Source organism: Castor canadensis, chromosome 1, assembly GCF_047511655.1.
Source record: "Castor canadensis chromosome 1, mCasCan1.hap1v2, whole genome shotgun sequence".
Lineage (NCBI taxonomy): Eukaryota > Metazoa > Chordata > Mammalia > Rodentia > Castoridae > Castor > Castor canadensis.
The window spans coordinates 2,449,221-2,474,526 of record NC_133386.1 but is presented as its reverse complement, the minus strand read 5'-3'; the positions used below and the strand labels follow the sequence as shown (position 1 = coordinate 2,474,526).

The 25,306-nt window shown below is 47.6% G+C and overlaps 1 protein-coding gene and 1 non-coding gene across 2 annotated transcripts; one reads left to right on the top strand and one right to left on the bottom strand.

Moving 5' to 3' along the window:
- Positions 1–1,906: 1,906 nt before the first annotated feature.
- Rnaset2 (ribonuclease T2) lies at positions 1,907–23,345 on the bottom strand. Its single transcript, XM_020184291.2, has 9 exons — positions 23,091–23,345; positions 20,537–20,597; positions 17,755–17,807; positions 16,250–16,307; positions 13,553–13,623; positions 9,137–9,250; positions 6,253–6,298; positions 3,926–4,000; positions 1,907–2,583 (listed from the first exon to the last, which is right to left on the bottom strand). The coding sequence occupies exons 1-9, from the start codon at positions 23,183–23,185 to the stop codon at positions 2,401–2,403; spliced, it is 756 nt and encodes a 251-aa protein (XP_020039880.1). The 5' UTR covers positions 23,186–23,345; the 3' UTR covers positions 1,907–2,400.
- Positions 14,532–14,603, top strand: Trnad-auc (transfer RNA aspartic acid (anticodon AUC)). Its single transcript has one exon. It is a non-coding gene; the product is annotated as a tRNA-Asp (tRNA).
- Positions 23,346–25,306: the final 1,961 nt, after the last annotated feature.

Sequence of the window (25,306 nt, the reverse complement as noted above, 5' to 3'; positions counted from 1 at the left end):
TCCTGCCCGTTCAAGGGGAAATGTAGCTCACCAACTTACCTTCTTACAAAACTGATTAAAATCTGGGATCCTGTCCTGGCAGGTTCATGACCTAAGTCTTGATAGAAAAGGCAATATTTTTACCTCCACCTGTTTCTTAGCCTCGTGCAGGATGAATTATAGTCTGTACAGCTGAATGTTGGAAAAATATTCACAGTTCAATGCTCAATTGTCTTCGGCCTTAAATTCTTTTACTTCCTGACCCATAGTTCACAGAAAAACCAAATGTTTGTAGAGACATGAGCTCTCTGTATTGGATGTGCTGAGCAGCCATGGGTCATCTCCCTCTTTCCTCAGTAATGAGCTGTGTTTGGTTTCATGCTCACCCATGTGTCTCTGACACTGAGGGACTTCAGGAGCCCAGAGATGAGCTGGACAAATGCCAGCCCTCTGTGTTGCCGCCTCTGGGTTCCTGTTCACAACACTCTTCTCTACAAAGCTGCCCTGAGTGCTCCCTCTGACCTCCCCCACCAGACAGACAGCCCATTTTGTCTCATTATTGCCTGTCACCCTCCCCACTAAACCATGGTCTCCACAAGGACAATTCTGTCCATCAACCCCTGCTCCACACCAAGAGCCTCGTCAGTGGAGGTCTCAACATCACGAGCTGGATATGGGGCCTAAGAAAACTGAATAGTTGGAGACAAGCCAGGTGTTCAAGCCCAGTGGGGACCTGCCCACCTACAGGCCCAGGAGTGTTGCAGGCCACCCACAGGAAGGCAGGTCTGGGCAACAGAGCAGAACCAGCTGGAGCCTGCCCTGTCAAGTTCACAGTGAGCAGGACGTGGTCAGAATTGCTGAATTTGAAAAATGCCCAGGTCTCACTTGTTCAGTGTGAAAAACGCATGCTTGGAACTGGCTTCTGCTTCCCTGTCTGCAGCTCATCCGAGCACTGTGTACCTACCTGATTTGACCCAGGCTTTCAAAACCTTATTTGCTGCCTGCTGCTACACACAAGGTCAAGACAGAAATGCCAATGGGAAATCTTGAGCACTGAGTGAGTGGGGGGGCTGTGAGTGGCTGTACCCTAACACACATTTCATGGAGTACAGCTGCCATATAGCCTTCAAGAAAGGCATGAGGCTGACAGACTCATCCCACGTGACCCAAGCTTTGCTCCGTGGCCAACTTCCCAGCATGCCATCCTGTCTGAGGTGCAGGCTACAAAACAAGAATCGCTCAGACTTAACTTCTTTAAAGTCACAGGGCAGAGTCTAGAGCAAGTCCTTCCCTCCTTGACCCTTAGGCTTCAAAGTCAACACAATCCAGAGACTGTTCAAGTTCATGGGCTCCTCTGCAAACACTGAAACCAGACCACTAGCTTTAAGCCATGTACTTGCAAAACAAGTGGAAAGGAACAGCAGCCACCTTCTATATGACCCCCAGGCCTACGGTTCTCTGGTGAAGGACACTAGGGGAGATGGTGCCAGTGTGACAGGAGATGAAGCCCCTCACCCATGTTTCCACACGGCCCCTCCAACACCTCAATCAAACCCCTGGGCTGGCAAGGTAAGGGGGGACACCAGAAACAAAGGGACGAGTCCAGGTGCAGAGACAGAGACAATGTGGGGACATGGACCCCCAGCACACAGGGCAGGGCCCCCCCTCCTCTAGCACAGAAAATCCCAGACACTGCACCGAATGGCACTCACTCCCTCCCTGAGCTGGGAAGTGCCTGATCTCCTGTGTCTCCACCACCTCGCTGTCCTGCTGCCACGCCGTCCCTCGTGCCTGCGGAATCTGTATCCAGTCTGTGTGCTTCACCCTTTCCAAGTCATTGATTTTTTTAAAAAATATGATTATTTGAAAACATGGGTGTTCCCAGGATTAAATATTTTTAAATGCTTAACAGAATTCCAATGCACACTGTTTTCTTATGTTTTATTCATTAAACATAAGACATAGGACATTAACCTTATTAACATAAACAGGAAGAATATTTTAAAAGAACAGAGATGAGGTGGAACGTGTGGTGAGAGGCAGCTTTAGTAACAGAGGCACAGGAAGCCACCCACTGCATTGCCACCCTCACTGCACAGGTGAAATCCAGACTCAGGCCCACAAGGAAGAGCTTCACCTTCTGAATATGCTACCTAAGGATGGAGCCCTCTTAGCAGCAGCTTGGATCAGGCCACTTTCTGGTAGGAAATGAGGCCTGACATAAACTCCCCTGCAGGCCAGGCAGCTGGCAGAAAGAAGCCCGGAGGGGCACCTACTGATTGGTTGCAGGTGAAAATCAACTCAGACACTGAAGAAAAAAAAGCAAAACACACTGTGAAAGGGCTTTGGAGTTGGTTTTAGGAAGGAGGGATTGTGACTGTCTCCTGCTGTGTCAAACAGAGTATTTCCAAAACGTGGGCATCAATGCCGGGCCTTTGAGGGCGGGGGGTAGAAGATCGGGCCGTCATCACACACCATCATCCCCTGCACGGCAGCTCCCCTGCTGCTCTTCTGCTGCTCTGCTGGCTCCGTGCAGTTTCGCAAATGCAGGTCCTCCTTGGTAAAGCACAGCTCTATCTGACCGATGGTCTGTACCTGCTCTCCCTAAAAGCAAAAAGGGACATTCAGGATTCAGACCTTGGACTGTCACAGTTTTAAGATCAGGATGCTTCAAAACTGACTTGAGGGTACCAAAAGCTCACATCTGAGACTCCAGACTCTGGGAGCAAACCCCTCTACAAAGAGAAAGCTGGCAAGCACAGGGAGTGGGCGACTGAGGCTGCTTGGCCATGGCCAGTGTGGTGTAGCCCGAGCACAAGTCTCCCTGCCAGCATGGCAGCCCTGAGTGAAGGGCTTTCAGCCTGGGAACAAACTGCAAAGCATCTACAAGGACGTATGCAGACCCCACTGCACACACACACACACCAGGATACTGGGAGAGGAAATGACTTCTTTAGGAAAATGGTAACGACTGCCGAAAGAATCCTTATCAGCTGAAAAATGAAACTACAATTGTTTATAAATTGGACAGATAACTGCAATGAAAATGATTTAAGACTAGTTACCTAAAAGCTTAGAAACAGCTAAGTTTCAGTTTAACTTTAACTTCAGTTAAGTGCCAGTGGCTCACACCTGTATCCTAGCTACCTGAGAGGCAGAAACCGGGAGGATCAAGGCTTGAAACCAGCCTGGGCTTATAGTTCATGAGACACAATCTCAAAAATACCCAATATAAAAAAGGGCTAAGGAGCGGCTCAAGTACTAGAGTGCCTGCATTAGGCCCTCAACTCAAACCCTAGTGCCATGCCCTCTGCTCCCCCAAAGCCTTCTAACTTAGAAATGTTTAACCTAGGGCACTCTCTTGGGACCCCTCCCAGCTCTGGGAGTTGCACTTTTGGCTACTTTTCTATCTAAATAAACTCTCCCAATTTACTTGCAAACAAAAGAAAAGAAAAGAAATGTTTAACTTAGTATTATGCTCCCCCACCTCCCTCTCCACCCTCTCTTCTCCAACAGCACATTTGCACTAGGGCTAAATGGCACCACAACCTTATCCCAGAAGAGAATCAAAGAACAATGGCTTATTTCAGGGGGGTGGGGACTAGCTCAAGTGGTACAGCTTCTACCTACCAAGCACGAGGCCCCAAGTTCAAACCCCAGTACCACCAAATATAAATAAAACAAAAGAACAATGGGTTATTTCAAAACACATCTGTGGGCACACAGCACAACCCCCAACACACACACCCCTATAGGCACACATGTGTGCACAGACATGCATGCACACACTCAGACGTGTACACAGACACACCTGGGCACACACACAGATGCACACGCACAAATGGAACTCCATCGTGGAAACTCCACAGTGAAGACAAAGCTGCCACGAAAGTAAATATGTCTTCTTAGAAAGACAGAAAGGATGACAAAACATGACACATCTGACCTTTTCTGGCACAAGACACTGGATTTTAGGTACCACGCCATAGACTCTGGTAAGGGCATCTTTAAAATCTGAAATCTGATATTAAATAAAAGTGTATTAGATGTGTATTTCAACAGGAAAAACCTAACAGTTCTGCTTTACGCAGAGCATGATGCTCTGACATCCACAAATGAGTGTCACCCTGAGAGCTCCCTGGCTTGCAGAGAGGACTCACCATGAGGCTTAAGAACAACCCCCACCCCCAGCCACACAGAAGGAGACGCTGTCAACTGGGGCTCACCCATGACACCCTAAGTCACCAACAGCTTTTCTTTCCTGCTCCTTGCCTCTCAGCCTCCTTACTCCAGCTGTCTTACCTAAAGTACCCAGACCATTGCCAACCAATTCTACTTTGTCTTCTGTGGTACCCAAAGTCCCTATTCGCTCCTCAAATCTCCGTTCTTCCACCCCTCCTCCCACTGAAGCATGGGTTTCCCATCTATGAACTGCAGACTCAGACCTGCATGCTCCTCCATCACAGGGCAAGGAACCTCCCACCACTCCATACCACGAGTCCTTCCACCTCCCCCTTCCTCCCTGTACGTCTTCCTCCCTCCCAAAATGTCTATACCCCTCAGCCTCTGTGCTCTGACTTCTACAACTGATGCTTCTCAACCCTTGCCACCTGTCCTGTCACTGCACACTCCACTCCACCGAGCCCTCACTGTGGGCTTTGGCAGCACTCACTCCCCTTCCCACCTCTGTCCCCTCTACTGCCTCATGCTGGAAGCTGCCTTCTCCACCCAGGCTGCCATCCCCATCCAGGTCTCTCCTCCTGGACCTTGCAGAGACCTCAAGTTCAAACCACCCAGACTGGATCCAACTACACTCCTTGCTGGGTCTCACATGGAGGCCTTTCCTGACTCCACACCGTCGAGTCCAGTCCTCCCATCTCTCTGAGCAGTCTCCCCAGTATCAGGCAACCAGAGAGATTCTGGAGACACAGGTCTGCCCAGAAGTACTGAAAGTGGTGCAGCTGTGGGAGGAAGTCCTCACACCATAGGTAATGCAGCTCCCACACCACCCCGCCTTCACTCCTGGGTCTTTAAGGAGGAGCTCTGCCCAGGCCCCTTCTAACTGGACACCCCTCCCCAGTGCTCAGGTATGCCGTGGAATTTCAACCACGTTGTTACTTCCCAGGAAACGTCTGGTTGGCGGCTCTCCCAGGTGTGCAAGAGCAAAGATGTGGACCACATCTTGGCAGCTGAGCGAAAAGCAGAAAACCTGCCAACAGGCCGGACTCACAAGACAGTAGAGTGGAGTCACTGCTATGTACCCCAACACCTTGCAAAGTGCTGTGCTCAGCCAACAGCTGTCCTTGCTGCCTCCATCACTGGAAATCTACTCCCCTCTGTGGCTTCAACATGAGCCCAGTCAAGGAGGGACCAGCAAGTGCTTGGCTTGTGGCTGCCTGGATGGGTCTGAATTAAGACAGCCTGGGCTCTTTCTCAAGCCCGTGAGTCCCCCACCCCTACTCTCCACAGAGGGAGGAGCAGAGATAAACAAGGAAAATGACCACCATCCACCAGACACCATTGAGAGCAAAGAACGAGATGCAAGCCATTTCACAAACTATCCAGGCCAGTTTTTACCTAGCACCATGTATGTGATGAACTCGGTGATGTTCAACCTGTTTTTTAAGTCCATACCCTATAATAAACACAAAAGCCATCTCAAAGAATCTGGTACATTTCTCAGACACACTCTGCAAGGGACCAGACGGTATGTCAGGTTTTGCAGGTGACACATCCATCTCTGCATAACCACAACAGAGCTGAAAGTCACTCGGCTCCGCCATGGTGACACAAGCAACCACAGGTAACAAGTAATGGAAGGCATGTGTCTGTAGTCCAGTAGAGTTCTGCTAAAAACCAGACAACCCAGAAATGAAAACTGCATTTTATAGATCCTTCCTGGATAACAAGATCTGATTATGCTTAAATTCCTATAGCATCTACTTTTTCACAAAAAAATACATCTATTTTTTCCTCACACATGTAATAACACTGAATGTGCTTTTCCAAGTTCATTCCACCCAGTCCCGAAAGCCCTGGAACACACACTACGAAGCAGGGGCCAAGAAGCTGTGCTTCCAAGTCACCAGCACCCTTGGTTTATGCTCACTATGCAAATGGAAACAAAGTAACACCAATTAGCGCACACAGGCTGGTGGGATGGCGTGTGTTGGGTCCCCTTAAAACCTGAGTGTGGCTCATAGGATGAGACAACCCTGCCAGAGCCCTCAGTGATGCACATTAGCAAAGAGGATAAAAAAAAAAAAGACTTACGTTGTAGTAATTAATGGACGGCTTGATCCCAAATTTTAGGAGCACACTAAAATTAAAAAAAAAAAATTAGCTGTATAATGAAGGTTCATTTTCCTTTTTTGTTCTTTCCAAAAATCAGAGTTCACATTAAAAAACTAAGACACTCTTAATGGAGAGAACTTTTTCCCTTTGACTTCCAGCAATAAATTCTTCAACAAGAGTTCCAAACAAGCAGCTCCAGCCCAGGCCTTCCTAGCCCTCAGCACACATGGAGGCCACCCACACACTTTCCAGAACCTGAACCCTGACACCACCCCAAGTCTTGCCACTTGCAGTGGGTCGCCCAGCGCCACCTACTGGCCACATCTGTTCTAAAAGAGAGCTGTGGACCTGTTCTGGATTCTGAGCTTATCCTAGAAAACACTCAAATATGCTTATATGTTAAATGGCATAAATCTTTGAACCTCTTCCTAAGGCACTGCCAGGGGGAGACCTGGAGTGCTGCCTAATGAACTTAATAAATTATGGAGGCACAATATAAAAACTCCCACACTGGCCGTTTGACAGGAATTCTCTATGGCCCATCAGGACTTTCTAGATCATTGTGATTGCAGGACAGAGACAAAGCCATACTTGTCTCTCTGTGTACTGACTTGGCATCAGTCTACAGCAGCACTTCTGGGACAAGCAGGAAAGAAGTGGCAGGCAAGGGTCCTCAAAACCCCAGAAATGTCTCAAATCTGGGTAAGCATGCCACTGCTGGCTCTTGTGCTGTCAGACAGTTTCTAAAGACTGTGTTCCAAACAAGTGTAAAAGATCTTCAACTTTTTTTCTTGGTAATACTGGGGTCTGAACTCAGGGCTTTGCACTTGCTAGGCAGGCACTCTGTCCTTTGAGCTGCACCTCCAGTCAAGATCAACTTTTAAAAGTATTAAAAGTTACAAAAATAATGTCTTGGAAAAACTGGGCTAAGTACAATGTTATAAAAATTATCTTCACCTATTTTTTTCCTCTTTTCCATGTGACTACTAGGAAATGTAGTGTAACATTTCTGTTTTGCTCTATTCTATTGGGCAATGCCCTCCTCTTGCAGGTGACAAGGGAAATAAGGCAGAGAGAAAGATGGGGAAACCCAGAACACAGTGGGCCATGTCTTAAGACAGTTGGGCATTAACCCCAGGTCTCACCGCTGGTGCTGGGAGAACCAGATTCTTAGGTTTGCTACCTTAATTACAAAGTGAATGCAAAATTGTTCAAAGTTTGATAACTTGTTTATATCCTATGAGAAATAGATGAACTCTAATACTGGCTTATAAAAGAAGAACAAGAGGTCTTATTTTAAATTGTGACATCTCTTAATTCAGTGAATGCTAAGAATTTTAGATTTTGCTTAGAGAAACTTGGAAAGAATACAACTTCTCTACAACTGTTCTCTGTCCTTTTCAGCAGCAGAGCATGCACTCGGAAGGCACTGTGCCACCCCAGTGAGTCTGGGGTTGCGGCTCTGCGAGCATGTAATGGCACATGCTACTGAAATTCAGAAACTGCAAACAGCAGCTAATTGGCTATGCAGATCACTTCCGAAAGAAGTCTCAGCACTCTTGGCTCATTCCTTTTCCTGTTCAAACCCCGGCTGCAGGGCTAGCTTTAACTCACACCACAGTGCAGTGTTGTGCACCAGAACTGGGATCCATATTCGAACACAGGCACCATTCTTCAGAAGGCTCCCCAGTGGGCCCTGCTTTGTCAGTCTCTCAGTAAAGAAAGCTGTCTTTTAGCACAGCTCTCCTCTGCTTCAGAAGTGTATTCTAAACATTTTTTCAGTGAATTCTCATGATGGTTTTTGGAGTGCTACTGATCTACACTTTTTGGGTGAGGAAGTCTCATCATCCACAGGTCTGGTTCTCACTGCGAGAGAACAGCACTTCCCCTAAGAAAAGCCTACAGATTAAGTTATGGACACCTCTTCCACAGATCCAGATGCCCAGCAGCTGTCATGTGCTACTGGTTATGGAGCTCCAGTATATATTAAATAATGCAGACTTTAAGAGCCAGAAGAAACTTCAGCGTCTGAGGACGACCCATCCCTTCATTTCACATCCTACAAACAGGATCTGTACAATAAGCAAGTGTCAGAACCAAGGGATCACAGGGCATGTGCTCTGGCAGCTGAAGGTTTTGAACTCACTTGCAGAATGCTCCAAGGCATGTCAGCCTCTCAAAGTTATTTGGCCCCTCCTGTTCTGGTCCTGGACCCACTGATTCAAATCCCAGTTGTTTTTGATCAAAATGACACAGGAGACCATCTGTGTGAGATGGTGACACATTACTGGCGGATGCTTTTGTGCCGAGGAGGCAGGGCACATGTCTAGAGAACCAATGGAGTTTACTCATCCTTCCGGCAGGTTTGATTCACGACCCTTAAATGTGGCTGATGAGCAAAGGCTCCTGGGATTATTCTATTCTGAAGGAGAGCTGCTCTGACTAACTGGAGCTGTACAAATCACAAGCAGCAATGCTGACGCTTTATTCTTTCTTTTTTATAATCAGCAGCATTTATTTCTCACATTTCTGGAGGCTGAGAAGTCTAAAATCAAGGCAGTGGCAGGTTTGGTGTCTGGTGATAGCTCATTTCTCAGACAGCCTTCTTACTGTGTCCTCATATGAAGAAGGGGTAAGCCAGCTCTCAGGAGAGCTCCAGGGCCTCTCAGTACTGAGAGGCAGCCAAAGTCTGCCCTATCCTGTGTGGTCGTAATCTGCAATGACCAGAAAGGCACCATAGGGGCTGGAGCCTTTCCTGGGAATAAGCCCAACACCCCTGTCAGAGCACCAGAACACAGGGGCTGCTGTGGGCCCCAAGGTTTGCTGACTAACCTCAAGCACCTGCAGTGAGGGGTGTACCCACCTGTTGAGGTTGACCTGCTTGTACAGATCCAAGCTCGTCCCAAAGTACTTTTTCTCAGAGTTGAGGGCATCCACCTGGGCAGCACAGGTGCCATGCTTCTCCCACTCATGCTTCCTGTGGAGACACAAGAACACTCAGGCGTGTTTTCCTAACATGACAGTCATGTACAGTGGGTATGTCGCAGACTTCATGGAATAGAATGGATACAATTCCTATTTGCACGACAGGCAATTCCTCAGATCTATAGGGCTGCAGGAACATGCAACACCCTCCAAAGAGCACTCCTCATCTCAAATCACTTCCAGCTCACCTCTGCAATCACAGCTTGCTCAACCAACAAATTATAATGAGGAAAAAGAAAATGCCATTGTCCAGACAGCACCAAGTCACACTGCAGTCTGTGCTCTCGTGCAGAGCAGTGCCAGGGAATTTCAGACAGTGTCACAATCCATCAGTCACTTCGATGTGAGGAGCCAAGAGAGGGCAGGATGGCTACTCACCACTCCCCATCTCGGCCTTTAAATTACTCCAGCTCATCCCTCCCATCATGGAGGACTGCAACAAACAAAGGAATCTGACCAGATACCTGCAAATGAGCTGCAATCTGTATTCCAGAAAATATGGTGGTGGTTCCTTTACAGTCACTGCAAATTAAAGTTTAGTTTTCTTCATAAACTCTACTCACACTCCAAAGTCTCCAAGTGTTTCATATTCTGCACTTGATTCTCAACTCTGCAAGGGGAAAATCTCACTGCTAGTTTGGAAGTGGGGAAACTGAAGCTCTGAGGGGCTAGGTGACTTGCTGACAGTCACAACCAGGTTGTCTCAGATCTGCACTTCAACCCCCTCCCCATCGCACAGTGCAATCACGTCAACACCTGCTGAAGGCTTTCAGAAAGTATGACAGACTCATCAGTTCAGATGTCACCACTGTTAGCAAGGGAAGCAAACAAGCATCAGGTTTCCTTAGTTTTGATTAGTGATTAATCCATAAGGGGTTTTTTGTTTTGTTTTGGCAGTGCTGGGATTTGAACTCAGGGCTTCGATTTGCAAGGCAGGGGCTCTACTACTTGAGCCCTTTTTGCTTTGGTTATTTTTGAGATTGTGTCTTGCTTTCTGCCCAGGCTGGCAGGGACCATGATCCTACTTTACGCTCCCACTGTAGCTGGGAGTACGGGTGCAGGACACCACATCCAGCTTTTTCCCATTGAGACGGGTCTCATGAGCTTCTTATTGTTGCCCAGATCATGGGCTAGAACCATGATCCTCCCAAGCTCAGCCTTCTGAGCTTGGGATGACAGAATCCATTAAATTTTAATAAACAACATTTATGCAACAATTTACAAATATAATCTGAACATGCATTAATTCACTGGCTAAACCCAACTACTTGACCATTTCAAATAACTGCAATGAGTACAAGTCATGTGTCCCAGACCGAGGTAAACGGAATCTGAAAACAAGGATAAAAACAGATGAACAACTAGCTTTATCTACAATGGTTTCCATAGTGAACTACTTCCTAACTCTCCATGTTCTATGAACCAGAATGGGGAGAGACTTCTAAACTAACAGCAGTGTCACCTGAATTGTGGGTGACTTAGTATCTGCAAAACAGGAACAATCCTAGAACCTATTCCATAGCGTACTAAGGGGGTGGTAGGAGAGTCAAGAATTAGTTGAAGCATGCAACGTGCTTTTAGCAGTTCTAGCTCACAGCAATATTAACTACTAACACCCATAAATGTCAACTGTTACTATTTTTGGAGCAAAAGATTAACCAATAGATGCTGGAGATGAACAATATATTAAAGTATTGCTTTGCTATAGTTCAAAATATTTCATCACACAACTTTGTAATGGACATTTTTATTACCAAGTGTCAGTTACCATCCAGGGTGACTCAGCTGCCCCCTGTAACCAGATGCCCTGGCTGGCCTCTGAGAGCACAGTGGGGCACGTGGATAGATGTCCTGGGGTCTCCCTTCCACTGCCCAGAGGCTATCTCTGAAGCTGCATTGCCAAACTGAATATGACCCTAATGTCCTTCCTTTTCTTATAAGAATCAGAAAACAGACTCAAAACCTCCTACTTTGTAGAGGGCCGCCTCCATGTATATTCCAAAATGGCTTGTCTCAGGGATTACCTTGAGTAATGAAGACACACTACTATGCATAACTGATTATCCTGACATGTTAGAAAGCCCTGGTCAACTGGAGCTGAGGTGAAGTCCCCAGGACGTCTCTCTGTGGAGCCATGTCTGGTGCGGACCACAGGGCCCCAGCGGCTCCATACCCACCCTGTGGCCTGGGCGCTCAAAAGTATGCATGCTAACTAGTGTGCCATCTGTATCTTTGTATTAAGAACAAACGTGGGTAAGTATGGTTTTACCATCCAACCAAACAAATGCAGTGACATTTCACCCTTCTTAAGGGCACAAAAATAAATGCATACTTTGCACCAGTACACAGAACTTCATTGTACCTTTATCTATGCTTGATGATGTATTTTAAACCTTTAGCTATAATCTGACTTCTTCCATCATAAAACAATGGAGTGGCTGGAAGACTACATTTTGTACACTTAATTACTGCTGCAGGGCGAATCTGAAATGCCTTCCAAAGTGCTGAAGACTTGGTCCCCAGCCTGTGGGACCAGATGTAGGGCCTAGTTGGAGGATCTTAGGTCACTGGGGGCGTTGAAGGGGATTTGAGGACTCTAGCCCCTTCCTGTTTCCCTTTTTTGATTCCTGGCCTCCTTTGCCACATGTTCCTCCCATGATGAGCTGTGCTGCCAAACCCCCAAAGCAACAGAGCCAAGCAGCCATGGAGCAAACCCCTGAAGCCGTGAACCAAAGTAAACCTTCCCTCCTGATACTCTGATTTTCTTAGATACGCATTACAGTTCTGGAAAGCAGTCTGACGGTTACCATAGACTCATCACTGAAGTACACTGTGACATGATACAGGCTTTTTCTTTTCTCCCCACTTCAATCATTATGGACTTTGAAGCCATTTTCTAGAACACAGGCTGTCCAGAACAAGTGCTCGAAACATGAGCTATTTTCACCGAAAGCAGCTCAGCAGGTGATTTCAACCTACAGATACAGGTCCACACACCCTCCAGTAAAATGTCAAACTGAACACTATGAACCAGGAAGGGGGATAGTATTTTTATTCATTCCATTGTTTCAAAAAGCATTTTACTAAACAGTACTGTTTTGTTTATGGGACTGGGGTTTGAACCTGCAAACTATTTGCCCAAGCTGGTCTCAAACCACAGATGCTCCCAATCCCAGCCTCCTGAATAGACAGGATTACAAGCATGAGCCACGGGCACCTGGCCTAAACTCCTAAGCTTAGTAAAAACATGTCTAGGTTAAATTAATCTTTCTGGGGAAAATCTGATTAGCTGTAATCTGAGCTATACATGGTCATACTGTAGGAAGATGAAGAAAAAAAGAGACCTACTTCAGGTGATACAATGCTACTTTTATCTTCTTAGAAAAGCGAGGCTTTTAAAAGTGAGTTGAACAGAGTGCTTCTGTCCTAGGTGTGGTGCTGGCTAACCTCACAGGGGTTTAGCTTTGTGAGACAGAGGACATGGTTTCGGGTGAGAACCTCATCTTCTCCTTTCCCCAAGTCACAAGTGATATCATTATCTTGAAGCGTGTCTTCTTAAAAAGAAAAAACATATTTCAACCCAGCATGGTGGCTCACTTCAATAATCCTAACTATTTGGGAGGTAGAGATTGGGAAGATCATGGTTCAAGACTAGCTTGAGCAAAAAGTTGGGGAGACCCAATCTCAAACCAACCAAAGCTGGGAGTGACAGTGTGTGCCTGTCATCCCAACTCAGAATTATAAATAGGAAGAACATGGTCCAGGCCAGCACAAGCATGAACGCAAGACCCTATCTCAAAACACAACCAAAGCGAAAAGGGCTGGGGGAGTGGCTCAAGCAGTAGAGTGCCTGCCTGGCAAGCGTGAGGCTCTCAGTTCAAGCCCCAGTGCCACCACCAAAATAAAACAAAATAACACATTTAAGGACAGCAGCACAATTTCCTTAGGAAATAGTCTTTCCAGTCTAATTCTTACTAATTTTTAGATATGCAAATATTTGAGTTAGTTAAACTTCAGTAAAGAAAAAATTTAAAAGTAAATAATGAAAAAGCACAAAGATTAAAAAACAGGCTTATAAATTCGACCTGCTGTCATTTTTACCTGTTGTAAAAAGGCACGAGACATGGCATAACAGAGTCGTTTGTGGATAAAGCTGTTCACACGGCCCAGCGTCAGGAACTGGGTTCTCCTGTCTGTTTTATGGGCCTGCACCCCGCTTCCATTAGAGCGCACAGTCAGACGCTCCGCACACCCATTTCAAGACGCATGATGGCTGTCAGAAACTCAGACTCACCAGAACTGGCTGCGATTAGAAGAGGGATGAATTACATCAGGCCAGTAAATCTTCATGTCTTGCAACAGATCCTACGCATAATTAAAAAGAAAAGTCTATGCAGAAGTACAAGATATTCACACGCAAAACCCAATCAACAATGAACAGACACTTAAACAATGAAGATCAGGAAGGTAAAACAGGTCACGTTAAGAGGAGGGTGACAGCAGAAGGGGGAGGGTAAATGAAGAGGGCAAAGGAGGTGAAGGTGGTCAATGCAGAAAGTACATTGTGTGAATATGGAACACTGAAACCTGTCCAAGTCATTTTAAGAAGAGGGAGGAAAAGAGGGAGATCAAGGAGGGATGAGCCAAACTGGGATACATTGTATGTATATATGGAAATGTCACAATGAAACCCCCTGTACAACTATTATATACTAATAAAAACATTTTTTAAAGTCTTTGTAAGACCTAACACATTCAAAACCCAATACACTAACATACTTCAAAATTCAAGCTCTACTCATTAGCTTTTTTTTTTTTTGGCAATACTGGGGTTTGAACTCAGGATCTCACACTTGTTTGGCAGGTGCTCTACCACTTGAACCATTCCACCAGTCCTCTACTAGTTAACTTTAAGGTAAGTAAAATGATTCTGTGCTAATTCTGCATGCCATTCTTCAAATACATGTAGAAGTGGAGTCTGAGTAATCATGTAACTCATGAAAATACAAGCTCTCAGAATGAATGTCTGAACAAACTGTGGCACACAGAGATGATGGAATACTACTCAACACTAAAAAGAAACACATGAAGGAAACTTAAATGCATATTGATAAGTGAAAAGGCAAAACCTTACGAGACACAATGCAATCAACAGTTGCCAGGGCTTACTGGTGGAAAAGCAGAGACGGGGTCACGGGACTATTAGATAAGTGAAACCACTCCATGTGACATTTGTCCTTGTGACTTGTAAAAATTTGTTAAACTGAGGGCTAGAGGCATGGCTCAAATGGTAGAGCACCTGCCTATCAAGCAGGAGGCCCTGAGTTCAAACCCCAGTACCACCAAAAACAAAATCTCATTAAACTGTACCATACAAGGAGTGGCCTCTAATTCCAACCATAAACTTCAGTCTTGGTTCATCAGTTGTGACAAACATGCTGATGGAAGAGTGTGTACCCTGTACTTTCCATCCAATTTTTCTGTAAACCAAAACCTGCTCTAAAAATAATGCTTATAACACACAAGGACACACGCCCTCACTTTCAACAGAAGTGCTTGCTTGACCGGGTACCAGCACCCTCCTGCACTGACCAAAAGGTCACATGGTCACACTACATACAACAGGGCTTGAGTTTCACTTCCCTACTTCCATATGACCATCAGAACAAAAGAAAAGCTTGTTTTCAGTGAGAAAGTTTACAAACTTAGGATAAACCTCCCTGTTTCCTGTTTCCCACCACTCCCGTGACTGTCCTTCTGTCAATGCACCTGTGTGGCCTCCCTGCCTGTGTAGACACAGCCCTGCTGCCTCCTTCCTGTAGGACTTATCTCACATCCTTGCCTTGGTCACATGCTACATGCTCAATCTGGGTTCAGCCCAGACTGGGGATGACCAAGAGTGACAATGTAACTTACTGCCCAAACTAGGCCACTTTTGTGTGGACCAAATGCAAAGTTTACATGAGATTATACAAGTAAACCAGGACTGATCTGAATGAGCAGCGTCTTGGCTATCAAAAACCCTCAAGTCCCTCATGGCAGAAGCATTTCAGCCTTTTTATGGACCCCAGGAGACCTAGTCCAGGATACTTTATCTTCCTCTCTTGTTATGACTCCATTTTCACAGGTCCCTTTTCTATTTTGCTTTAAAACAGCAGCTCCTCAGGCCTGCCCCTGCTCCCCTACACCACACCTGTCAGGCCTGCCCGGTTCTCTCCCTACCCATCAACCTGACATATGGCTGACCCTAAGGAAAGATAAGCGTGTGTGGAAGCTTGTATATTCCATATGAATTGAGGTTATCTCAAAAGAGCATTTTTGCTACTTCTTGTAAGCTTATGCCTTTTTATTTCTATGACTTAAGAATCTTGTGATTTTTTTTTTTTCTTACAGTGCTGGAGATCCAACCCAGGTTACTGTGCATGCTAGGCAAGTGCTTTACCACTGAGCCCCACCCCAACCCTATGACTTACTCTTTTCTTCAGTCTAACACTCTCCCGACTGAGCTATTTCAGCAGGGTGACTTACTCTTTTAACAGGAGCATTTGGACTGGAAGTCTCATCATTTCCTCCTTGATATATCCTTACTTAGAAATACGCACCACCCATGACCAGAAAGGCCGACCCTAGGTGCATACAAGTTGCCTACCCTATGGATATAACTGTCTAAAAGGCTCACCATACACCATGTGGACCAGTCACCCACTTTCAGTACTGACCCAGGAGCCTGGAGGCTAGCAAGAGAGAACTGGGGTCTGCACCCAGAGCAGGGTTTGTCTCTCTGAGCTCAACATGCAGTGGTGTGGACCCAGGACAGAGGAGGAGAAAGTCCAGTTTTTATTTAACTTATGGGTTTGTTTGTTTCTAAAACAGTCCCAGAGGCTCGATCCTAGTGAATACATTCATGACCCTGTAATTGTAAGCATGACTTTGAAGAAAAGTTAAAGTAGCTTAACACTCTATAGCAACAGAAGTAATTAAAAGTTAATACCTTTATCTCATCTAAATTGAAGTGCCATGATCGATTACATTCTTCTGCTTTATCAGGCCTTGAAATACAAATTCAAAAAAATAAATATTAGTCTTGGTTAGGATGGCTTCTGCATGGCAGTAGAATGCATTTTCATTAAAATCTGTAGGGAATAAAAAGAGAAACTCTAACAGGGAACTCCTCACCCCACACAAAGGCATTCTTAACAAAGGATGCTTGGATACAAGCAGCCATGGTCTGAGTCTCTTTTGAAGAGGAAATAAATTGTGTTAAAATGTTCAGGAATGATACAATCAGGCTAGCTTTGCAGCAGAAGCATAATAAATAACCCAGTAGGGGAGCTCGGCCCAACCTCAGCTTTTCTCTACCAGGAGGATCCGGGTGTCTGACCTGGACCACACTCACTCTGCACATAGATCAGAGCTTGCCTGTGCACATGGCAATGAATGTGCAGTGAGAGAACATGCACAGCTGACATGCTCAGGGGGCACAGCCCAGGATAACGCCAACTACCATGACCTGCTTTTATGTTTTCCAGCAAGCACGTTCAGACTATCTGCTTTTGAATTTTATTCTGCCCCTCCATGTCTGACTCTTGTTCTTCAGGATGCTCAGTTGGTGAGCTCACCACACTACTTTCTAAGAGCCCCACACACGCCAGGAAGCCATAGGTTTGCACTATGGCTTTGGCATCAAGAGGCCATCCAGCAGCTGAAAACAGCACAGCTTCACCCTAGGGAGGAGAGAAATGCCACGGAGATTCTCATCCCAACTTGGGAAAGGAAGGCCACCACGTGTGACACAGCCAGAGCTTGAGAAGACAGCGGCAGGCAGCAAGGAGAACATGAGAAAGGAAAAGGCTGATGTGTGGGTCACCCAAAGGACCTGGGGAAAAAGGGGAACTCGAATCCTGTGGCCCTGGGCCCATGTGTTTCCTACTAACTCCATTCTCAAGGGACAAGAAAATGCCAACAAGAGCCAGTGGAGCAGCCAGGAAAAACCAGATCCTTCCAGGGGAAAAAGGAATGTGCACAATTCAATACCACAAGTACATACACAAGTAAGAATTACCTAAAGAAAATACAGCTAAAACCAAGAAATCAATCTTTCTCCCTCCCTCTCTTTCCCTTTTCTCTCTCTATAAAACATGTTATATATGATATATGTATATCATGATATATAATATATAGGTAATTAATTTATTTTTATGCATTTACTTATAATGGGCCCCAAAGAGAGAACCTATGAAAATTGAAAGTTAGTGATCCTAAAATGTACCCAGAATCACTAAACACAAATTTAAACTAGATTAGTCTATCAAAACAGAACTAAACAACAAAATTAGAGTTATGGTAGACTAAAAATATTTTTATATAAGGATCAGGTCTACTGCATAAATTCCTAACAAAAATGACAAGTATAATTAGGACTAGACTCAAGCTAGAACTTCAAGTTAGCTAGCTTCTCCTGACTCTTCTGTTAGGTTTAAAACATCAGGGGTTTACCATAGTCCATGTATTGTCCAGTAATCCAGAGAGTCACGACAGCTGTTAACTTCCTGAAGAGAAAAGACATAAAGAAGGTAATTGGTTCATCATTCAAATACATTTAGCACTCCTACTTTCTTTCCAAATGTCAACTAGATATAAGTAATTACTGAAACAAGGTAAATCCAGTATTAATCTACAATAAATTCATCCAGCCACATGCTCATGAGGAAAGTACACAGGAGCTAGGCATTCAGACCAGCCTTGAACAATTTAGTTGGCAGAAATAAGCAGCTATTTTTGTTTTTAAGTGCTGACAAATTATGTCAATGGAAATACATTCACTAATAAAAATCTGCATGTCATATATTCATAAATAAATGTTTGAGAATTAAGGCATTGATAATACTGTTACACTCAAACTTCTTCCAGTACCAGGTCCAAACACGTTAGTGAAGAAGTACTGAAAACTTGAAGTTGACAAAAATAGCAAGGTGAAAATAAAAACCAGAGATAAAAGTTTCAGTGTAACAAAAACTTTTTAGGGAACTTCAAATGGTTTAGTTAAGATAAAGTGCTTGCACAATGAACAATCAAATACATGTGAGCTATCAGCCTGGATAAAGCAGAACTCGGGTTCAGTCCCCCACAGTGACTAAGACAATAAAGAGCACAAGTCTGGGCCCGTTACAACAGCCTAGGTGTCATGCTGACTCCTGCTGTATAAGGCCCCTTGTGGGGAGGCAGCAGCTTCATCCTCACTGCTGCTCTGGAGGTGAGGAGGGTCTGGCTCAGGAGACCTGCACACCTGGTGAGAGATGCCTGCTACACAAGGACTGTGCCACAGTGCAAGACTGAAGTGACAGAAACCATGTCTTTCACCTCGACCAACACCCCAACTCCGTCCCTAAGGAAACCAACCACGTCCTTCAGGTGCACAGCTCATAAGAAGCAATGGCTACATCCAACATAAGTCTTTGCTGAGTTCCATGACCAGGTAGGTCTCTGTGCCTGCCCTGATGGAAGTAACCTAGTCAATGGGCAGCTTCCTTTCATTCAGTCAGCAAACACTCACCATCTCTCATGGTGCCTCTGCCACTAAGGGGCTGCATGGAGTACTAAGGACATGGGGAGACCACAACTTGTGTGTCCCAGCATCTGTCATATACATCTTAAAATGGGAAAAACCAAAGACAGCTTTTGCTGCCTGCCAGAGGATGACAGACTGAGTTACCCATCATGGCCGCCTGTTTGAAATAAATGGCCTAACAGTGACATTTCATAATCTTTGATGGCTTTTCTTTTTTAAATCTCATCTCTAAAGTCTCGAAGCAAGAAGGCAGTTGGGTGCATGTTCACATTCAACTAGGGGGCACCCCACACTTCCTCAGACAGGCCAGTCCAGCCTGGTCCACGTCCCGGGGCAGATCCCCTAATGGTGGCCTGGGCCACAACTCTTCCTCCACATACTGGCCCTGCAGTAGGAGCAAGGACTTGAGCAAGCCCTCAGCTCCTGGGACTACTAAAGGTCATGCCCGCACCTTCGTCCATCCCTACGCCAGGGGGAAGAAGTGCGTTAGAAGAGACATGTTTGGAGAATGGAAACCACAGCAGCCCAGTGTAATCATGGTGGTGCTGGGGCAGGTGAGCTTCCACGTGGAAAGTGAGATTTGGTGAGGATAACTAGAGAAACTTCGATTTCAATTGTCAACAGAAACACCAATCAGTGAGGAAGTGGGAAAGAAGGCCCTCAGTCACTGCTCTGTGTTGAAGGTCAAACCAAAGGCTGAGTGCTCCTAACCCAGAGGGAGGCCATCAAGATTCACAGCAGTTAGTGGATACCTCCCTCTTGTTTAATTAAGAGGCCTCAAAATTTAAACTCAAGCCAAAATTTCAGAAACGCTATCAGTAGACCAAGTGCCAGCTCAGCAATGTGGTGAAACACTGCAGATAACCAAGGAGTGAACACCAGGGGGTTTGCAAGGTGCCTATGAGAAGGAAGAGCCAGAGCAGGGACTGTGGGAGCGGGGCTCCCCAGCAGATGGTGCCCTAATGATAAAGCCTCAGCTCTTCCGACACCATAGAACAGGTGGCACAAAGCAAGACAGAGCCAGGGACAGAGAGCGGTCATGCTACAGACAGCAAAGGAGATCTGCTCTCTTCTGCTCCCAGGAGACATTTTAATAAGACATCCCAACAACATACAGGGAATTAACAAGTCCCCAGAAAAACTATATCCCTGTCCCAGCCCTCCTACCTAACAACATGACCTTGTTTGGAAATGGGCCTAGGTACATGAGATCAAGATAAGATGAGGCCATGCTGGATTAGGGTGGGCCCTGAGTCTAACCACTGGTGGCCCAGAAACCATACAATGTGAAGGAGGCAGACACGGGGGTGATGCCAAGGACTGCCAACTGCTACTAGGAGCTAAGTCAGAGGCTGGAACAAAACCTCCTCTGAAGCCTGCAGAAGGAACCAACCCAACTCATGCCTTGACTTCAGACTCCCAGCTTCCAGAACTGAGGAGAGAATATTTCTGATGCTCTACACTGCCCCCTTGTGACATTGTTACAGTGCCCTAGGAAACTAACCAGAGGCCCCCGCTGGGCAATGGCCACCTTTCAGGAGGCACAACCACTCCAACCTCCACCAGGGGGCAGAGCAAGGAGGCTGAAAGTTTGGTCGGTTGGTCAGTCAGTCAGTCAGTCAGCAGCACTGGAGGCGGGCATGAGTGCAAATAAACCAACTCTTCATAGGACTGCACTGGATTGAAGAGGCCAAGTGAGGCAGAACTCACCTTGCATACTGTTGGAGGCCAGTGCTGGGTCAAAATGAGTTTTTTCCACTCATGGTTACCACTGTTTAAAGATAAGAAATGTAGTTTTCAGAAACTTTTAGAAGTTATCCAAAAAAAAAATTAATTCATCTATCCATTCATTCAACACTGAGCTCCTATGGGAGTAGGGATGTGCCAGGAACAAAGTCCCTACCTCCCAAGTGCATGTTCCAGAGAAGAAGGCAATGAACACTGAACTGTGGAGCACACAGGTGGCCTGCACGGTAAGTAGCAAATATAAATACCAGCAGAAAAGGACAGGCAGGTCGGGTGCAGCCAGGAAAGACCCGGCTGAGGAAAGCCAGTGATCCAAAAAGCACTGGATGCTCGAGCAGTTTAGGAATACAGAGTCGTGACCCCTGTGCTGCATCTGTGAACCCACATGTCCTGAATACTGATGTCTTTTGTAATTCATGTGGTATCAAAACGTGACCTGAACTAGCCTACCACTATTGTCGTTATCAGTGTGTCTAGATTTACTTACTCAGTACCTGTGCAGAATCAGTGACATGTCTAGGTTGCTACTTCAGAGGCCACAAGGGCTATTATAGAGAGCACAGCCTGGGCACAGTGCCTGGCCACACGTGGAACGTGAAACACTGCCTATGGCACAATCTGAAAACTACTCATCTGACTCTGAGACCTCACAGTGGACTAAAGGAGCTGGAGCTTATCTACACGCACAGCTCTTCAGAGGAGGCCTCTATGGCTTGGATGTGGCTCCCAAAGATTCCTGTGATGGAGGCTTGGTCCCAAGGTAGCAGTGTTGGGAAGGAGTGACCTGTAAGAGGTAGGGCCAAGTGGGGGATCCTTTGGTAACTGGAGTACATCCTTGGAAAGGACTGTGCTGGACCCTGGCCAGTTCTCCCGAGGAGGGCTGTAATAGAAGCCTGGACCTGGCCCAACACAGTCTGTCTGGATTCCTGTCTAGCAATGTGATCTCTCCTGCACACACTCCTGCCATGATACCATGGGGTCCTCACAACAGCTGAGCTGACGCTGGCTCCATGTCTTAGGTCCTCTAGAACTGAGAGCTAAATAAGCCTCTTTTCTTGGTAAGTAGTCTACCTCAGGTACTTCACTAAGGTAACAACAACAAAAAGGTTTACTATAAGGCCTCTAATCATATTTACAAGGCGTAACATACAAAGGCATCAAAGTAGAAAGGGCAGCTGGCAAAAACTCCATAAATGAATACTTGGCAGTCAAGCCGACAATTAATTGAGCATAAATTACATTTTAGAGGAGATTTTCATTTAAACTTTTTCAGTATTTCAAAGTGAACTAGCTCATGTTATGTATTAACTTTTAGAAATAATTGAATATTGTTGAATAAGAATAGAATTAGCAATTAAGAAGATATGACACCTGGACATAGTGGCTCTCAGTTTGAGGCAAAAATTTATCAAGACCCCATCTCAACAAAGGACTAGAGGTGTGGCTCAAGCTAGAGTGCCTGCTTTGCAAATGTGAAGCACAGTTCACACTCAGTGCCACAAAAAACAAACAAGTTGAGTGCACTTGTAATCCCAGCTACTTGGGAGACAACATAAGTAGGCCTGGATCTTGGTCCAGGCCTGCCAGGAAGGAAAAGAAAAAAAAAACCACCAAGGGACCCTACCTGAAAAATAACTAAAGCAAAAAGGGCCGAGGGTGTGGCTCAAGTGGTAAAGCTCCTGACTAGAAAGCGTGAGATCCTGAGTTGAATCCCAGAACCACCAAAAAGAGAACAGAAAAAGATTAAGAAACTATGAAAACTCCGTTATAAATCTGAATTAATAACGCAGGCCCTCCCCATAAAAGGAAAAAAAGAGATGAACTGCACTGTGAGCACTGAACGGGACAAGTGTTAGAGACCCATCGCTCCCACCCCTCTGGTGCAAAACAAACCTTACTCAAACACGTGGAAACTGGGGCTGGACGATGAAGCAAAGCCGCTAAGGGGAGACCCACTCAGAGGGGACCCTCCCAGTCCAGTTAGTACTCGGGGAAATGCCCGGAGCCTCCAACTCTGTGCCTAACAAGCCGGGACGACTGGACCCGCAGCCTGCAGCCTGAGGACCTCCGCGGCATTCCTGGGTCACTCAGCTCCCGGCCCCTCGCTGCTCCTGAGCGGCTCTGCCGGGCGGGCTGAGGGTCACGGTCGGGGATGGGCCACGGGGGTCCGCACGCGGCCAGCACCGCCCGCCTGCACCCAGCGACAGGCTCCTAAAACCCACGATCTTCAGCAACGGTGCACCACACCGTTCCTCTGAAGGCCCCACGACTTCAACGTGTGTCACGTTCAGCCCTTTCTACTACCCGACCAAACCCACACAGCCCGCCAAAGACCAAAATCTGCACCCCAGTGGTGGTCCAGCCCGCAGAGTTCAAGTCGGGGCCATCCGCGACACCCCGTGACCCCTAGTGGCCTCACCGGACGCCGCCGCAGAGGAGGGGCCGGCGGCCCTACAAAGAGGAAGCAGGGCTTCCCGCAGCCTAGCGCGGCTCCCCGCCCGCCGGGCGCCCCGCTCACCTCCACAGCGGGCCCGCGCCGCACAGGCAGCACAGCGCCAGCGCCCAGCACAGCGCGGGGCCCCAGCGCGCCGGGCCGCGTCCCGGTGACGCCATGGTGCGCGCGGCTCGGCAGCCGGCGCTCCGCGGGCTCCCACGGCCGCCCCGCGCCCCGCCACGGGCCCGCAACCCGCCTCCGCCGACCCGCGCCGCCGCTGCGCACCGCAACCCCCGCCCCGGGCCCGAGAGCCGCCTGCCGCGGCCACCGCTCCGTGCGCTTCCGCCCGGCCAGCCGAGCCCCGCCAGTAACCCGGGCCGCCGGACACGCCCCCAACCCACGCCCCCAATCCACGCTCGGGCCTACCGGAAAAACACGCCCCCTAATCCACGCCCCTCGCTGCCCGGCGGACACGCCCCCGACACCCCGCGCCACGCCCCCAGTGCACGCTTGACGTGCCCGACGGACACGCCCCCCGGTCCATGCCCCTCCAATCAACGCCAGACTCCACGCTCCGACAGGACACGCCCCCAATCCGCCCCCCGGCGCCCCGGCGCCACGCCCCCGACCCGGAGGGCAAGAGCGGTGTCGTCCCGCAAGGACGCCACCAGGGATGCCAAACGACATCCCACACCCAACACCACCTGGTAGAGCAACTCCGCGGCTCCGCCCGCGCCCGGAGTCCTGCCTTCTGGGGGACAGCCCCGCCTCCACCCCGGCAAAGTGGCCGTGCGCCCAGCCTCCAGACTTGAGCTCCGCAGCGTCCCCTTGTCGGTTCTGCTGCCCGGGCTGACCTGGCGGATTCCAGACACATCCTTGTTGCAAAGCAGCGTTCGGTCCCGGGGGATCCCCGCAGCCCGGGACATCTCCAGCCCGGAAACCGGACAGGGTCTGATCAGTCACATCCTGGAAATTCGTGGGTCTTTGGATGAGCAAGCCTAGCATACCCTGGTCCTCCTCGCCCAGCTCTGTGACCTGTCTCCGTGTCCCCAGGACCCCAAGAACTGGGAAGGAGCATCCGTGCACTCAGCAAAATGCCCTCGGGGACAAGGAGCTAAGCGACTCCTCCGGGGGAGCGACAGGAAGGAGTGTGAGTGAGTGTGTGTGAGTGTGCGCTCACATGGGAAGGGGGCCCGGCCTAACCCCTTCCCCACCCGACCTCGGCACAGCCAGGCCCACAGGCGACTAGAGCCTCCCCACAAGCTCTGCCTTCCTGTTTCCCACCCACAGGACTTTGCAGGGCCATTTCTCTGTAGAGGTGCTCCTTGCACCCCCATACCTTTGTCACACCTGCACCTGGCTTATGGCCATTGGTAGGTAGGCTTCCTCAGTGTCCTCCTGTGTAGCTCAGATGGCCAGTGATATTCTCCTCCTGGCCTGGACATCGCTGGACTAGCACCACTGCTTGAAATAAAGTATCACCTGCTTGTTCACACAGTATCTGTCTTTATCTCCAGTCTGCAAATTGAGGCCCAAGTCTATTTTGCTCACCACTGCAGCCCACCATGTGGCACAGGGCTGGCACCAGTAGATGCTAACCAGACCTCTGCTCCTCCCTGACTTTCTACCTGCCCTTTCCTCTAACTCAACAACTTCCTCTGAATAATACAGACACACCCCACAGGTCTGTCCTCTTCCTTCTCTTTCTTTTAAACTAAAAATATCTATTTTAAACATGAAAATCCTATTTCTCCCTTAAACCATAGTCCCGTCTTTAGATATCTTCTCAGAGACCTGTTTTGACCACTACCAAACAAAAGCCAAATTCAATGTCATGGGAAGAGCAGTTGTGAGAAAGGGCTATTGCAGAAGGTTGGTGGTCTACTGTGCCGGGGGAGGGAACAAAAGCAATATTGTACACAAACTTCAGGGCTAGGTACAAAGGAGTTTCTGTATAGAGAGGAGCAGAAAAAGCTGGGTTGGGGTGATTTTGTGAGTCAGTGGATCAGAGAAGCTGTGCCTGAGGCTGGCCTCTTCTCAGGAGGTGCCACTCCCCAGCTAAGGTGAGCCAGCACTCAGCCACCTGGGGAAAGAAGCTTAGTCAAGTGTTTAACTAGCATTCTGTTGACTTGCTCAGAGGGCACTGCCTAAAATGCATGATTCTTCAAGGTCCCAGAGAAAAAATGTAATTAAACTTCCCAATTCTTAACAGCCTCTGTTAGGCTCAAAATAGCCCACCAAGATCATGGCACATCACATGAAGTTTTTGCGTCTCCCACCACCGTAAGGTGGCTTCCCAG

Excerpts from the sequence above, each read along its gene's own strand:
- Rnaset2 (XM_020184291.2), bottom strand. The coding sequence starts at position 23,185 with ATGGCGTCACCGGGACGCGGCCCGGCGCGCTGGGGCCCCGCGCTGTGC. Across the intron at positions 20,598-23,090 it reads GGCGCGGGCCCGCTGTGGAG|TGGTAACCATGAGTGGAAAA; the intron begins GTGAGCGGGGCG and ends ATCTTTAAACAG. Across the intron at positions 2,584-3,925 it reads AGTGTCTTGTGCCAGAAAAG|GGAGAGCAGGTACAGACCAT; the intron begins GTCAGATGTGTC and ends TTTTGCTTTTAG.